The sequence below is a fragment of the Phaseolus vulgaris genome, chromosome 1, assembly GCF_051622355.1.
Source record: "Phaseolus vulgaris cultivar YP4 chromosome 1, ASM5162235v1, whole genome shotgun sequence".
Taxonomy (NCBI): domain Eukaryota; kingdom Viridiplantae; phylum Streptophyta; class Magnoliopsida; order Fabales; family Fabaceae; genus Phaseolus; species Phaseolus vulgaris.
The window spans coordinates 46,615,831-46,630,750 of record NC_143498.1 but is presented as its reverse complement, the minus strand read 5'-3'; the positions used below and the strand labels follow the sequence as shown (position 1 = coordinate 46,630,750).

At 30.8% G+C, this 14,920-nt stretch overlaps 1 protein-coding gene across 1 annotated transcript; it reads right to left on the bottom strand.

Moving 5' to 3' along the window:
- Positions 1-5,178: 5,178 nt before the first annotated feature.
- On the bottom strand, positions 5,179-6,599 carry LOC137814390 (protein SLOW GREEN 1, chloroplastic). Its single transcript, XM_068617097.2, has one exon. The coding sequence runs from the start codon at positions 6,488-6,490 to the stop codon at positions 5,399-5,401; it is 1,092 nt and encodes a 363-aa protein (XP_068473198.1). The 5' UTR covers positions 6,491-6,599; the 3' UTR covers positions 5,179-5,398.
- Positions 6,600-14,920: the final 8,321 nt, after the last annotated feature.

The following is a 14,920-nucleotide window of genomic DNA, read 5'->3' as shown; positions in this document are numbered from 1 at the left end:
TTTTCTATCATAGATATATAATAATCAGCTCCATACAGATGATATTATGAAATAAATGGATAAAATAGCAATAATAGGATTCACCTAGAATGTTACCATGTACACTTAAATCACAAATAATCGGTTATTTAAGTAATTTTTAGAAAGTAGGAGATCAATGCGAAAAAAGTTATCCATTAAACATGATATTGCTGCCTAAAACAAATTTTGAAATATAAAATTGTGGGATGCACAAGAATTAAGATTCAACCCCATTCAGTGAAGCTCACTTTTGTAGAAAGTATGCATGAAGCCGCAATTCCATATTCTAGGTCTGTGGGAAATGTGCTGGGTTTGAAGTGTATTGGCAGGGATAACTTTGTCTGCTATATCTCTTTGTTTATCATCCTTTAGGACCATCACTTTTGTCTGTTCTCACTGACTTTGCCATTGTCTACCCAGCACTGCCAGCTGTTCATATAAATCTTCTGCAAAAGGTAGGAGCTTCAACTGCTTCAAATTCAAAATTATTACAATGCAAGAAAATGCTCTGCGAAACAATAACAATGGTATCAAAAGCAGTAATTTGTAAGAATAACATTATTACAATTGATTTCAACTTTCAACTGTAATTTTACACTTTAATTCGGCAGTATGCAAATCTGATTCTGTGGAAGTAGTTTCCTAAATAATGAACCCAAAGGTCCGTTTGTGTAGGCCTGTCCGTAGGGAGCTATAGCTTTTCCTACCTTTTCTTTATTAAATAATAACAACATCATGAATTATATATGCTTCAAAAACTTCATTATGGGACATGACTTCTTCCAAATATTTGTATCAAGTCGCTACAAAATTTGTTTTGTTGATTTTTCATTAAATCCTTTATCAAAGTATGTTAAATAGTTTAAGATACTAAAAAATAAAAAAATTAAAGTGATTCTTTTGTTAACAAGAAAAAACTGAAATAAACATACTCTCCGCTGGGACTTTTAAGACAAGCTAATGGAGGAATTTTAATTTTGCAAATAAGGAATTGTTCAAAGAATTTATTTTAAAAAATGAAACAAACACACCAGAGAATAATTGAAATGGTGTAATTATCGGTGTAGATTTTAAATTCAGGAATCCGTTTGCAAAAATCCTGGCAGTTTGCATCTGCTAACGCAGGCCTGATCCGTTAGGTCATCTTATGACACAAGACACAATACGACACGATAATTTGTCTCGCTATTTATCTTTTGCATAATTTATGTACAGCTCGATTTAATGTCAGTTAAAACAAACATGTAGATATGTGATTTACATCTACATTGAAATAACAAACTTTCACATGTTAAAATTTGAATCTAAGACTCCAAACCGGAAACTAAACGCACACTATATCCAAGATAAATAAAATAACATGATTTATGTCACAAATATTATAGCATAAAACCTTTTACAGAAGAAATTATATACATCATTAATTGCAAATGAAATAATTAGAAACGCAGAACCATAAGTTGGCCTAAGCTAAAGCTCGACCAGGGCTTAACTGCCTCCGTACCTTTATTTATTGGAGATTTGTTTATTCCAGAATGTTAAAAATGCATTCATAAAAACTTATTCCCGAAAAATAAAATTAGATCCAAGAAATTGATGGAGTGCTAGAAAAAGAACATGGGCCAAACCGAACGAAAAAGTCAAGGTTAAACCTTCAGAACATTACATTTGTTCAGATATACAGAATTGCTATTTCTACCCTCCCATTTTATTTATTATGCCCCTTTATTTTCGTAAATTGACCATCGTTGTGCTTTTCACTCTAGTAATTTTCTATTCATTTTTTCTTGAGGAAAAGAAAATACCCCATGTAGTTTTTGCTCTTTCTAGCTGCACTTCGATTAAAAATGAAAACATCTCTGAAACAAAAAAATGCTCATTATTCAATTGTCGAACTGCAGTTCATCAAACTCATGACCATCAGATTATACCATACTCAGTGAATTTTTAAATGTTCTATTTAATGCAACCGATGTTCCAAAATTTAGGCGCGATAATGTGCGGCGCCTCTATGTTTTTCTTTTAAAACTTGTTTTGAATTTTGTTTTAAATCATTTTTGTCTTTCATTTATCTTTCTGAACGTCTTCTATTTTTGACCGAGAAAAATCTCTCGCATAAGAATGAGAATACTTCATATGCACACACTTCTCACTCACGGTGTTCCAAAAACTCATCATAATAGCAAAGATTTATCTTTGACCGCTGCAACTTCCACTCACATGAGCAACTGGTCTTAAAAAGCAAAGTTGTGGTGAGGTTTCAATTCAAGGGTATGACCCGGTGTACTTAAAAATGAGAGTAGTTTGGGGTTGACACATCAAATTATGACCATTTAACACACTACATGGTCCATCTGGTAATTCAACATTCCATGATTTTCATCCTTTGCTTCACTCTTGAACACATCAATGATAACCCTCGTGACCAAGGTTTGTTAAAAGGCGCACTACTAAATCAAATTATACACTACGAAAACAAAACAAGTCAGAGTCACGTATACTTAATACAAAGTATGCATGCCTGTGGAAACAACTCGTCTATTTCAGAGAGGACCAGAATATGAGCCATCATGATAAATAGAGCTTGTATTGGTAATCTAATGGTTATCTTGCTCAGGTAAAGTTGACAAGCACTTATTTTGACAATGAAATGTTCCAGAGCATACTAAATATTAACAACTTACCACCACAAGTAGCAAACTAATACCACCGAAAACAAGGATATCAGAAAGAATAATCCATGTTTACACAAACGATGATGATATTGCGCAAACTTATACTCTCCTTGTAAATACTCATTCAATACCAACTAAAACTCTATTTTAATAGTCCAAATATGTGAATTGTTATTTCCCATGTACAATTTGATATAAAAAACCATTGTAAGGCGATGGGCCGAACTCAATTTATAGAGAACCTCGTAACTAAAACCCGGGGCAAAAGATCCCAGAAATTTGTCAATTAAGAAAATATATGCAGAAGTTGTCTTGATCTCCAGACTCAAGCAGGCTAACATGCAAATAACATTAAATTATACCAGGTTTAAAGCCATAAATTCGGTCAAAGATGACATCAACTTATACTTTAAATAGTATTTGTGAAACTGATGGCTATGATCCTGGATATTATGCAACAATTATTAACAAACACATTAATGTTCACTTTAACTGTTTATCTCTTTTTTCCAGGAGAGAGAAGGTTTGCACAGTCGATCCAAACAAAGTTTACTGAAATGCTAATGGCGAAATCAAGAAAATTCATGAAAATCTTACTTTTCAGTTGAAGAATTTATACATACATTCGTAAACTTGACTCTTAAGCTCAAATTGTAAACTTGTAAGAGTTTACTTCCTATTAAAATACCAATAAATAACATATTAATTCAACATTTTAATCCCATAATAAAATTAAATGGTAAACAACAATAATAAAGTAACTAAATCTAGTAGTTGATTACTTATAAATATACACCAAATTAGAATAAAAAAACATTTTTTTCAACAATTCATATTCTCAAATTTGTATGAAGACAAAACAGAATATTCAAGCAAAACTAAGATTCAAAATACAAACAATAGAAAGATCATTTCTAGGGAGCTGCAATTCAAGTTGTTCCCAGGAGCTGAATTTATGTCCAAGGTGCTAGAGTTACAATTGCGGATAAATCACAAAGAAGACCAACAATGGCAATGTAATCATAGTGAGGAAGGAACAAAACCAAATCGCAGTGAGGTAAAGCAACAAAGCCAGATCACAGAGGAAGAACAACAAAGGAGTTTGGTTATGGGCATCGTGAATGGAAAAGGTGGTGCAAAGAGAAGAATAACAAAGACAAAGAGAAGGGAAGCTAAGGAATGTTGTAACGAAGAACCCTTATTGCAGTCCTTCTCCTTTTTCGTATTTCTGCACGCCAAACGAAAGAGAGGGGCTGTTTCATTTAAAAAACAACCACAAGCTGAGTTCGTCAACTCAGTCCTAAACTCACAAATTTGGCGGAGTTCAGCCAATTCATCCCAAGTTCACTGAGTTCACTCAAACAATTCTACTGCCGAGTTAACTTGAAAATGGGTAGTGAGCTTTACAAGTTAAATCGCAAGTTTGATAACCACGCTTTTAGCAAAATTTCTCCATCCCAACCCCCCAAAATAATAATAAATCCAATCATCTAAAGTAAATGCAAACTCTAGTCATCTCCTCTAGAGATCTCCAAAACCATCACAATTGCCAACCTTTCATGAGAAAGAGTACTAGTAACTTCAGTGGGAGCTAATTACTCTAAGCTGACTAATATCACCAGTGAGATCACTAAAAATCAGAAAAGGGGGAATCAAGATAGGATAGGTTTGCAAATATCAATTCAGGTACCATGTCAAATATATGTTATTATTATAACGAAAAAATAGGCTAACTTTGAACAAATCTCACTTGGCTACACTCACATTTCTGTGACACCAACTAAACAAGCAATGCTGGCTTTATTTAGCTCTTTTTCTAATGAGTATATCATCTAAAACTCAACACATACAAAACAATAACCTAAATTATTTTGCAGATACTTTCATTTAAAAATAAAACATTACAAGATATTTTGAAGAAAAAGTAGAATGGCTATAATCCAAAATATTAGGACTGGATTGAATACTAACCACAGCAATCCATGCCCTTCTAAGACCATATGCATTTGCTTAAGACACCTTAGACCTCACCACAAAAAGTCATTCAAATCCACCATCCATAACTCAGCTGGTAAAGTCACACCAGAATGAGCATAGTTCCATATCAAATAAGATTATACAACAACAACAGCAAAAGTGGTATTGCTTACGATTAACAACAACAAAGACTTCTTCTGTTCTACATGTTATTTTGTTGTCTAAATAACACCCGCATTGTACAAAAGTTATATAGTCTCTCTCAACTAAAACACTATTTTCAAAACCTAAACTGTTGGTCAGAAAGAGTTCTCCATTTCATATTGTTATGATCACCCTATATTACCGTTAACGGCTAAGGTTAACCTATCCACTGTCTAGATTCTTCCACCCAAAATTATTGTCCCAAAACATATGCGGAAGATAAACAGAAAAAAATAACTGAGGCTGCAATCCAAATAAAATAAAACGCTATAAAAAATAAAAGCAATGCATCAATTAGATATTTCAGCACAAAAATAGCTTCTCTTCATTAACCCTACTATTTATATCCACCACAAACCTAGCCAGCAGTAACTCAGAACCACCATTACGAAAGTAAACTAAAACTATTAAACTAACCAGTAATCACCTATGGCAACATCTGAATTACCATATGACAGTATATAAGCAAAAACAAGAATGAGTATAAAGGAAAGAGACAAAACAAAAACTCATAACCTTCCTCAGTCCCTAGCACCTGCTCCCTCCCTCTCCAGTTTCTGCGAGAAGAATTTGGTCGCGAACATGTTGTCCTCAAAATACTCCATGTAAGGATGGTCCTTAGGAACAAGCCTGCGAAACTTATCAAATTGCTTATCAGCTTCGTCTTTCTTCCTTAAGAGGGTATATATAATACCCTGACACAAATAAGGCCTGAAATCTCTGGGTTCTTCCTTCACCAAATCCTGATAAGCCTTAAGCGCCTCAGGGAAATCCCCTTCCATCACTTTAATCTGCGCAATCAAGAGCCTGAAGTCCCTCACATCCGAGTCCCTCTTCTGCTTCTTGCAAGTCTCAGTCGCCGCCTGTACTCTCTTCAACAACGCTCTCAACGGCTCATTCAACTGCGAAGTCGCCATGACGAGGCCGTGGAACGCTTCCACGCGGAGCGGGTCCTTCTTCAACATTTCCTCGAACAGTTCACGCGCAGCGGCGTGTTCGTCGTTGTAGATGTGCATGTTGGCCTTCAGCAGCGGCCACTCGTACTCCTCCGGCTGGAGCTCGATGAGACGGTCCAGAACGGCGAACGCTTCGTCAAGCTTGCGCGCTTTGATCTTGCACTCCATGAGCGCGCGCAGAGCGTCGACGTCGGCGGGGTTGGCGCTGAGCCGCTCCTCCAGAACTCTCTCGGCTTCCTCCTCGGTGAGCGCAGTCTCGGAGTCGGCAGCGGGCGGGGAGAGGGTGGCGGCGATGGCGGGCGTGTGGTGGAATCGCATGAAGAAGAAGGCGGTGGCGGCGATGACGATGCAGGTGGTTTGGGCGAGGGGGGAGAGGAAGGAGTTTAGGGTTTGGAGAAGTGGGGATAGAGAGAGGGCGTTTTTGGAGGAGTGAAACGCAGGGTCGTTTGAGGAGAGTGAAGAGGAGGCTCTGATGGAAGGTAACCTGAACGACGATGAAGAGGGAAAGTGTGGTGGTGGTCGAGAGCGGAAAGAGAGGGAAGAGGATAAGAGCGTGGGTAATGGAGAAGTGTGGTGGCTGAGAGTGAGATTGGAGTGGCGCAGTTTTGGAAGAGAATCCATGGGTAAAGCCCCAGTTGGAGATATGAGACTGAACATTGGGGTTCTTGGAAGAAGAAGAAGGAGAAGGAGAAGAAGCTAAAACCCTTACTTAGGTGTTATTGCATCCAAGTCTTCTTCCTTTTTTTCTGGTGAAAATTTTAAGACAAATCATTTCTTTCTAATATTAAATATAGTGTCAGGATCACGTGCTCCTCTGTGTTTTCAATTTATTTTATTATACACCATAAAGCTAAAATGACATTTTTAATAATCCTTTAATTTCTAACTTTTATTTAATTTCGTTTTATTATTTTTATAAGTCTCAATTTAGTGTTATTTATGATTAACCATTTTAGTTTTCTTAAAAGAATTATTATTTTTTCACATTAAAATTTTAACCACTTTTCTTTCATCTTTCATTTGTTATTTATTTTTCTTTCATTCTTGGACAGTGGGCCAAAACCTTTATTCATTTTTGCTCTTTTCGACCCGAGTTAACATTTTGTGTCCCATTAAACCCCATTCCAACAAAAAAAATATTGCTTCCTCCACTCCCAAATCTAAACCTGCATCTCATCGAGTGTGAAATGTCATATTTACCCTTACGGGTGAAGGTAGAAATTGATGGGGTGCACTTCCGAAAACAACAAAGGCTATAAATGCAAAGAAAATGAATCAGGCCTCAAGCCCATTTAAAGTAAAATGGAATACAATATTCATCCGTGGGTAGTTTTAGTATTTAATCATCTTAATATTTTTAATTTATAAATATAGAAAATAAGATATATAAACTGTCTGCTCTCCAATTTTTCTCAATTGGAGATGATTCGTTTTGGAGCTCCGTGTCGCCTCAATGAATGGAAGCAAGTTGCATTGCCTTCAACTTGCAAAAATATTTCAATTATATCATAACAAAATTGTTATTTTCCCTCTATTTCTTCTCCTTCAATCCAACATATCATAACACACCAAAGTTGTTTCAACTGGACTCAAACCCATAACAAAGGCACTGGGATTTTGAAATATATAACTATTATGGCAAGAGATCCTATCATTGTGCATTGGCTATGTAAGCACGTAAAAAAATCTGAATTCAACAATCATTGCAATCCTTATGGAAAAAGGGATGACTAATGTATTGAAATTAAACCTAGAGACGTGTTCCCATCTAAACATAGTCTCAACTTCAGAAAAATCATTCTCATAGGAGACAGGTAAATTCATAAGATCTTTTTTTTATAATTTCTTTCATATCTCAGACTCAATAATATGAATCTCCTTCGACTCTCCCCACATGTGATACTTTTATTTATATGATCCAATATATTACTAGAGTCACGCTAATTTATTTCACAAAGTCTCACAAATCAACACATTCTCATAACAATCTCAACACAATATTTTGTTATGTCTTGATCACACTTTTAGTTGATTTATTAATCATTTTACACATCATAAATCCATTAAAGATCAAATATTTAACTAGCACATTCATTAAAATTAACAAAAATCATTACACAATAACTAAGCAAACGAAAAATCAAAAGAAGTTTTGCACATCATACATCCATTAAAGATAAAATATTTAACTAACACATTCATTAAAATTAACAAAAAATCATTACAAAATAACTAAGCAAACGAAAATTAGAAGATTTTTTTTTTTTTAGCTTGAACGAAAATAATTTTGCTTGAGCACAAATTTTGTGCTTGAACGAAAATGAGGTAAAAAACAAGTTCAGTTTCTGTACCGGGATGGCCGACCGGTCTATTGACCCGGTCAACCCATGCGTCAAGACCATACTTTAAGGTACGAGGTTGATCACGTGTCATATGTGGCCGACCGACATAAGGTGCTCAAGTCAAACTGTTGACCTAATTAGCAAAGGTCAACCCACGGTTAGGAAACGACCTAATCCAACCCTAATCGCTAAACAACCCCCTAATTCGGCCCAACAGCAAGGGCCCATCAAGGTAATATAAATATCACGCATTCCAAGGAAGAAAGTAGGTCATTATCTACAGTATTCTAACCAGCCGAATACGATACCCCACTGACTTGAGCGTTGGAGTGCCATCTGCAGGTACCCCACCAGCCTGAGGAGTCGTTCAGCGAGAGGAACCGAAGGAGGAAGTGAGATACGACCGACCGAGTGACATCCGAAGACAATAGTTCTCTCAGTCCCCAACCTAGTTCGAGAACAGTTTCAATACTATTTTCGCTTGAACGAGAATCCTCTCACTCTGGTAAAAATAGACCCGAAAGCAACCAAATTTTTTACTCCATTTGGATTAGGCTTTTTGGAACAACTTTTCATAATAACCTTTCTAGATTTTTTTTTTGGAAATATGTTTCCGAAATTTGTTTTTCATAATTCCTTTTCTGGAATTTATTATTTGTATTCCGTATTTGCTTTTCCAAAATGAGAATTTGTTTTTCCAATTCTATTATGGAATTTTATTCTCACAACACAAAAAATCTATTATGAATTTTCTTTTCCAAATGTATTTTCCAATTCTAGAATTTTAAAAATTGATTGGCTGCAGGTTAAAACTGATTGGGTGTATAAAGAAAGAACCATTACTTTGTTTGATCCACTCCATGTTCTTGTAAACCTAGACATTCACTAGTGCTTCTTTACAAAAAAAATGTTTATTCTCAACAACATGCACATTGAACAAATATTACACATCAACATACTAAGTTACACCGTATAATTTTTCAAAAAGTCTCAAAAAAAAAAAAAAGCAAATTATCAAATAACACAATACTAAGTTAAATTAATAATTTTTTTCATCTCTTTCACTAATATTGAATAAAGCTTCAAAAGAATTCATCTCATCCACAGTTGGAGATCTCACATCGAATAAAGATAAGGACATTTTAGAGTATATAAGTGAGTGCAAATATTACATCGAATAAAGATAAGGACATTTTAGAGTATATAAGTGAGTGCAAACCTCACCTTACAAATCAGTTTGATAAAGTTGACTTGAGGTTAAAGTCTACTTCTTAATATGATATCAAAACTATTTAAAGTTTATCTTAGTAACGAGTTGAAGGGTCTAGTAGTGAGGGTTGTGTGTTGAAGATCCCACATATACTATATATAAGAATATTTCATAATATATAAATGGGGACAAATATCAATTTAAACAATCACAATTAATGATTTTCTTGTAATATTTTGTTTTGATATATGTATATATTTTAAATTTTTTATAAAAAGAAATATATTTTATATCACTTTATGAATTACCTGTATATATACATATATTTCAATATATATTTTACTTTATGATATATTCTTCATGTATTCTTTATGTAATGTAACTATGGATGTTATATAAAAGAAATTAGTTTCTTAAAATATTTTGAACAACATCATTAATGGTATTATATAAAAATAAAAAAATAAACTTTTTTTCTCCAATTTCAATATTTAGAAATTTTTTTTTTGGATAACTTTAAACTCATGTGAGGACCATGATAAAAATAACAAAATTATTATTCATATAAATAAAGAAAATGAGTTAAGAAAATCCTATTAAAAAGTAAATCATTCAATACTTTAAGCATGGTTTATTTTCTTTTATACATATTCTTCCAATATTATCCTTAATAGTGTTTCGATAACCTAAAATTGTTTTAGAATTTATCCCTAGATACTGAACAAATTTAAGGGCAAATTACATCTAATAATTAGATTAGAAAATAATTCATAATATATTATAGTTTATCTTTCTTTTTGGCATGTAGGGCAACTTGAGTTGGGACTTGAACATTAAAAATTAATTGTTATCGATTTAGAAATAATCATTGTTTTTTATAATAGAAAGGACTGCAATGCAAGAGAACATAGATACAAATATAAAAAATTATGATGCGTTTGGTCTTGTTTTTGTTGGTTTTCTTTTTTTAATTCTTTAAGTTGGTACAACTTTAATTAACTTAAAAATGGCCATAATGGGATGCAGCTGTTTGCCACAACATTTACCATGCTTTAAAAAAAAAACAAAAAACTCTTTAAGATGTGTTTGGATAAATGAGGAGATGTGTGAGAATTTGAAGGAATGAATGTGTGGAGATGTGAGAAGAAAATGTCAAGAAAGTGAGAGTGTTTAGATTGAGGTATGTTAGGGTAGATGTATGAAGAAAGTTTATACGAGTTTGTGAGTGATATAATGGTTGTGAGAAAATTTAAATTTTTTTTTTAAATTGTTAAATATTACTTTACAAATTTATCCTTGTCTATTAAAAATTTGTAATAATGAAAGTTATTTTTTTAAAAAATAAACAACTTTAAAAATTAAAATTAAAAAATAAATCTATATTAAATATAAATAGATATAATTTAAAAGTTATAATTAGAAAAAAAATTACTCAACAAATTAAATAAAAATAAAACTTCAAGTAATTTCTAAATATTAAACATGCATTATAAAATTAGAAAAAAAATCAAATCTTATATAAATAAAAAATAATATTTTTTATCATTAAAACCTTATAATAATGAAAAATAAAAAATATTTAAAAAATATAACATAATTAGCAATAGAAAATAATTTATAAAAAACTATTATAAAAAAATACTAACTCATAAACATAATAATTATAAAAAAATATATTAATACAAACAAAACAATAAATTAAATAAAAAGATAACTTCAAATAATTTCTTAAAATATTAAATATATACTATAAAATTAGAAAATAAATCATATTGTATATAAATAAATAAAAAATACTATTTTTTAATATTAAAAACTCTGGTAGATGAATGAAGGTAAGTTCGGAAATAATACATGCTGACGTGACTTTCCCTCTACATCTCTTCATTTTGTAGGAAGAAGATATTCACTGTTCACAAATATATTATTTTTTTTCTCTTTACTACAAAACCTGAATCTAAACAACTGATATCCTCTCACTTCTTTTCTAGTGAATTTTTTTTTTAGTAAATATGCATAAAAACAAACATATCCTTAATGTCAAATTTAAAAGAATGATTTAGTTTAAAAAAAGGAAAATATTCATTACAGGTCTATAATTTCTCTGTAATGATTAATTCTTATACCACTAAATAATAAGTTTGATTTATCACGTAATTGTTGACATAGTTTGTCGTTTTTACAAGATCTAATTGCAGCAGGAATAAGATTGAGCTGCATAAGTTTGTCCTATTGATTAATTGCATTATCATAGACTAAATAATTATTGTGGGCCTTAGGTCATTCTCAGTAGAAAAATAAATACACGTTAAATGCATAACTCGTAATTGATACTAGTGAAAACATATTTACTACATGTATCTGATACGCTCAATAGGAATCGAAAATAAAGTCAGTTATATATATTTTTCTCTTTTTTATATTAATGAAAAATAAATTAAATCATTACAACATGACCTACAACACCAGCATGTCCCCTGGCTATAAACATTTCAGCCATGATAACAACCTAAGCAGGGTAACTCAAAAGATGTTTTTTTTAAGATAAAATCGTGAAACTTGAGGTTGGAACATAAAAAATTATAAAATTATTATTTTTTATAAATAATTTATTTTTTGAAATAAAAAAATTATTTAATTATTTATTTTATTAAATAAATTACTTTTGTGTTAATTAATAAAATTTTCCAATTGGATCGTAGGTAGATTTTTTTTATACAAGTAGTTATTGCAGTTTAAATTTTTTATCTTAGTAGAATGGTAAGAATTTGTGTACATAAACTTATATACAATGAAAAGTCAACACAAACACTCGTTAGGATAGGTTCGAAAATGGTTCTGATACCATATCACGAATTGGACTTTAAGCCTAACTCAACCCCATAAAACCGGCTCATAGGGTTGAGGTTTGTACCCACTTATATACCATGAAAGGTTCTAATCTCTAGTCGATGTGGGATCTCCAACATCGCGTGAATGTTGTTACCAATAATATCATCTTAAAATATAAATTTTAAGTCTAATTCAATTAGTAAAATTAACTTATGAGATGTGAATTTTTGTAGTTTTATTTGTAATTTTTTAAAATTTATAGTTAATACAGAAAAATTCCAATAGCTCTTATAGTTCAATCTATGCGTAAACTATTAGCAATGTTGTAGGATTAATTTGACTAAAGAATTTTGGTTTTTCATAACAAATTTTCCAATATCAACTCTTAAACTTGAAGCCTTAACTACCAAGGTGGATGAAGAAGACCAGACGTGAGATTTATTCAAACATATTTAAGGTTTTTTAGTTATAAAAATAAAATAATATGGGTGGATGAAACTGTGTACAGTTTTCCGAAACTACAAATGATCTCAATTCATCGAACTTGTACTATACAACAAAAATTCAAACTGTCATTATAACCATTCTCCAAATTGAAGTTTTAAAAAAAAATTGTGATTTTTTTTTAATTTTTTGTCAGAATTTTTTTAATTATAAAAAATATGAATAGATGCGTTTATGCTTTTAAATAAATAGTTAAGAGGATATGATTTTCTAAATAAATAGTTAAAAGGTTGTTTCTCGTAAAAAACACACACATCTAACTCTAGTGCCAAACACTAATGAAGCAAACGTGCCATTGGTTATTGTGACCCGTTCTTATCACTTGCAGCATCAACCAAAACGACATGATCACAGCTTTCAATAATATATTAGTAAAAGACTAAACTCTGTTTTTCTGTGTGTTTTTATATAAAATTAGAGTTTACTTCTATACTAATAATATTATTTAATGTTAATTTTTATTGTGTGTTTCAAAGTAAAAATTTTATTTTTAAAACATATGAACACTACTTGATCTAGAGTTATATAACCTATGCAGTATGAGTTCCTTAACCTAATCAATATCTGGGTTCTTTAAAAATGTACATTTTTTCTATTAAAATCATAATAAATTTTTTATTCCTATAAATAAAAGGAGAGAAAAATATTAAATTGAAAATCATGACTAATCAAAGTACGTAAGACTGTAGGATAATTAGTTAAATATGGTAAATCTGATGCACGAGATGTGGGTATGAAGCCATGACAAATTGGGTTGGGCTGACTAGACACATGTTTAATGAGCTTAATCATTGTATCTCTTTTATAATCTCTATTTAAAGAGATCATTGTACTTGGTGTGCAATATAATATAATGAAAACCTAATAGTTGTTGTCCATGTGGATGTAGATTGTAGTTAGCGACCGAACCACGTTAAATCATATGTTGTTTATTTTCTGCCGTTGATTCATGATTATGTGTGTTGCTTCCACGTGCGTTTTTTCGATCACTAGAAACCTATCATAAGGATTCTCAGCAAAAACTACAGAAAATAAAAATGAATGTGGAAATGTGATTTTCTCCTATCACAAATATCTTGATCTTGCTTATTTTGCTAATACTCTCATTTTGTATACGAATTGAAGTATTTGTTAAATGTTTTCTTCCTTATCTACTTGTTTTGTTAATACAAAAATTTAATTTAATTAAATATTATTTTAAGAACTAAAAAAATTATTCATATATGTAGTTTATATTATTAATAAATAATTTTTAAATTAATATTTAATTAATTATAAAAAAATATTTTTATCTGTATAGTTAATCTCTATTTAATATAAATGACTAAAATTTGTTTTCTTTTCTCGGAAGGTTTCAAGTATTACTTACAGTGTGGGATAAACATGTGTTAAATCTATTGCTTTTGATAGGAATATATTACTTTGCCCAACTTAAAAATCCACATTTTATATTTGAGAAAATTAACTGAAATGAAAAAATCATTAAAAAATGAGCATAATAAACAAATAAAAGGATTCGTTAAAAATTGGAAACAAAAAAAAAGTTAATAACTAATTTTTGTTATTGATCAGAAGTGCTATTGAATTATAAGTGTTTAATAGAATTATTTTCTGAAAAAAAAATCAATAAATATAAAATAAATGAATGAACATCTTTTAAATGATATTTTATGTCACAGTTAATTCAATTTTATTAATGAAAACATTTTTTTGAGATATTCATAATTAGTTTCTTGAATAAATTTATACTCTATAATCTTTAGCTGTAGATTAAATGTTTTAATTATTTTGTTTAATTTCAATTATTATGTTTTTTATTTGTATGTTTCACTATCACTCAAATATGTTTAAAATAAAAGTAGCATAGTTTATTTTTATTAAATGGTGTTATGGTTAAAATCTCCTAAGATCTAAAAACATTTACCTTATTTGAACTTGAGGATAATAAATATAAAAAATTAGCGTTATGACGTTAATTGAAGGAATGTCTACAAATCATTATAAACTGTTAAAAAATGTTTCTCAATCTTTACATAATTTTTTTGTAATTGGTAACATCTTTATGGAATAATAATTTTTAATATAATTTTTTAAATCATATTATTATTATTGTATATATTTAGACATTTTATTTTATACACTTTGAGTATGATTCAATAATATAGAATATTAAAACTTCATATTAAAATTCACGTGAAA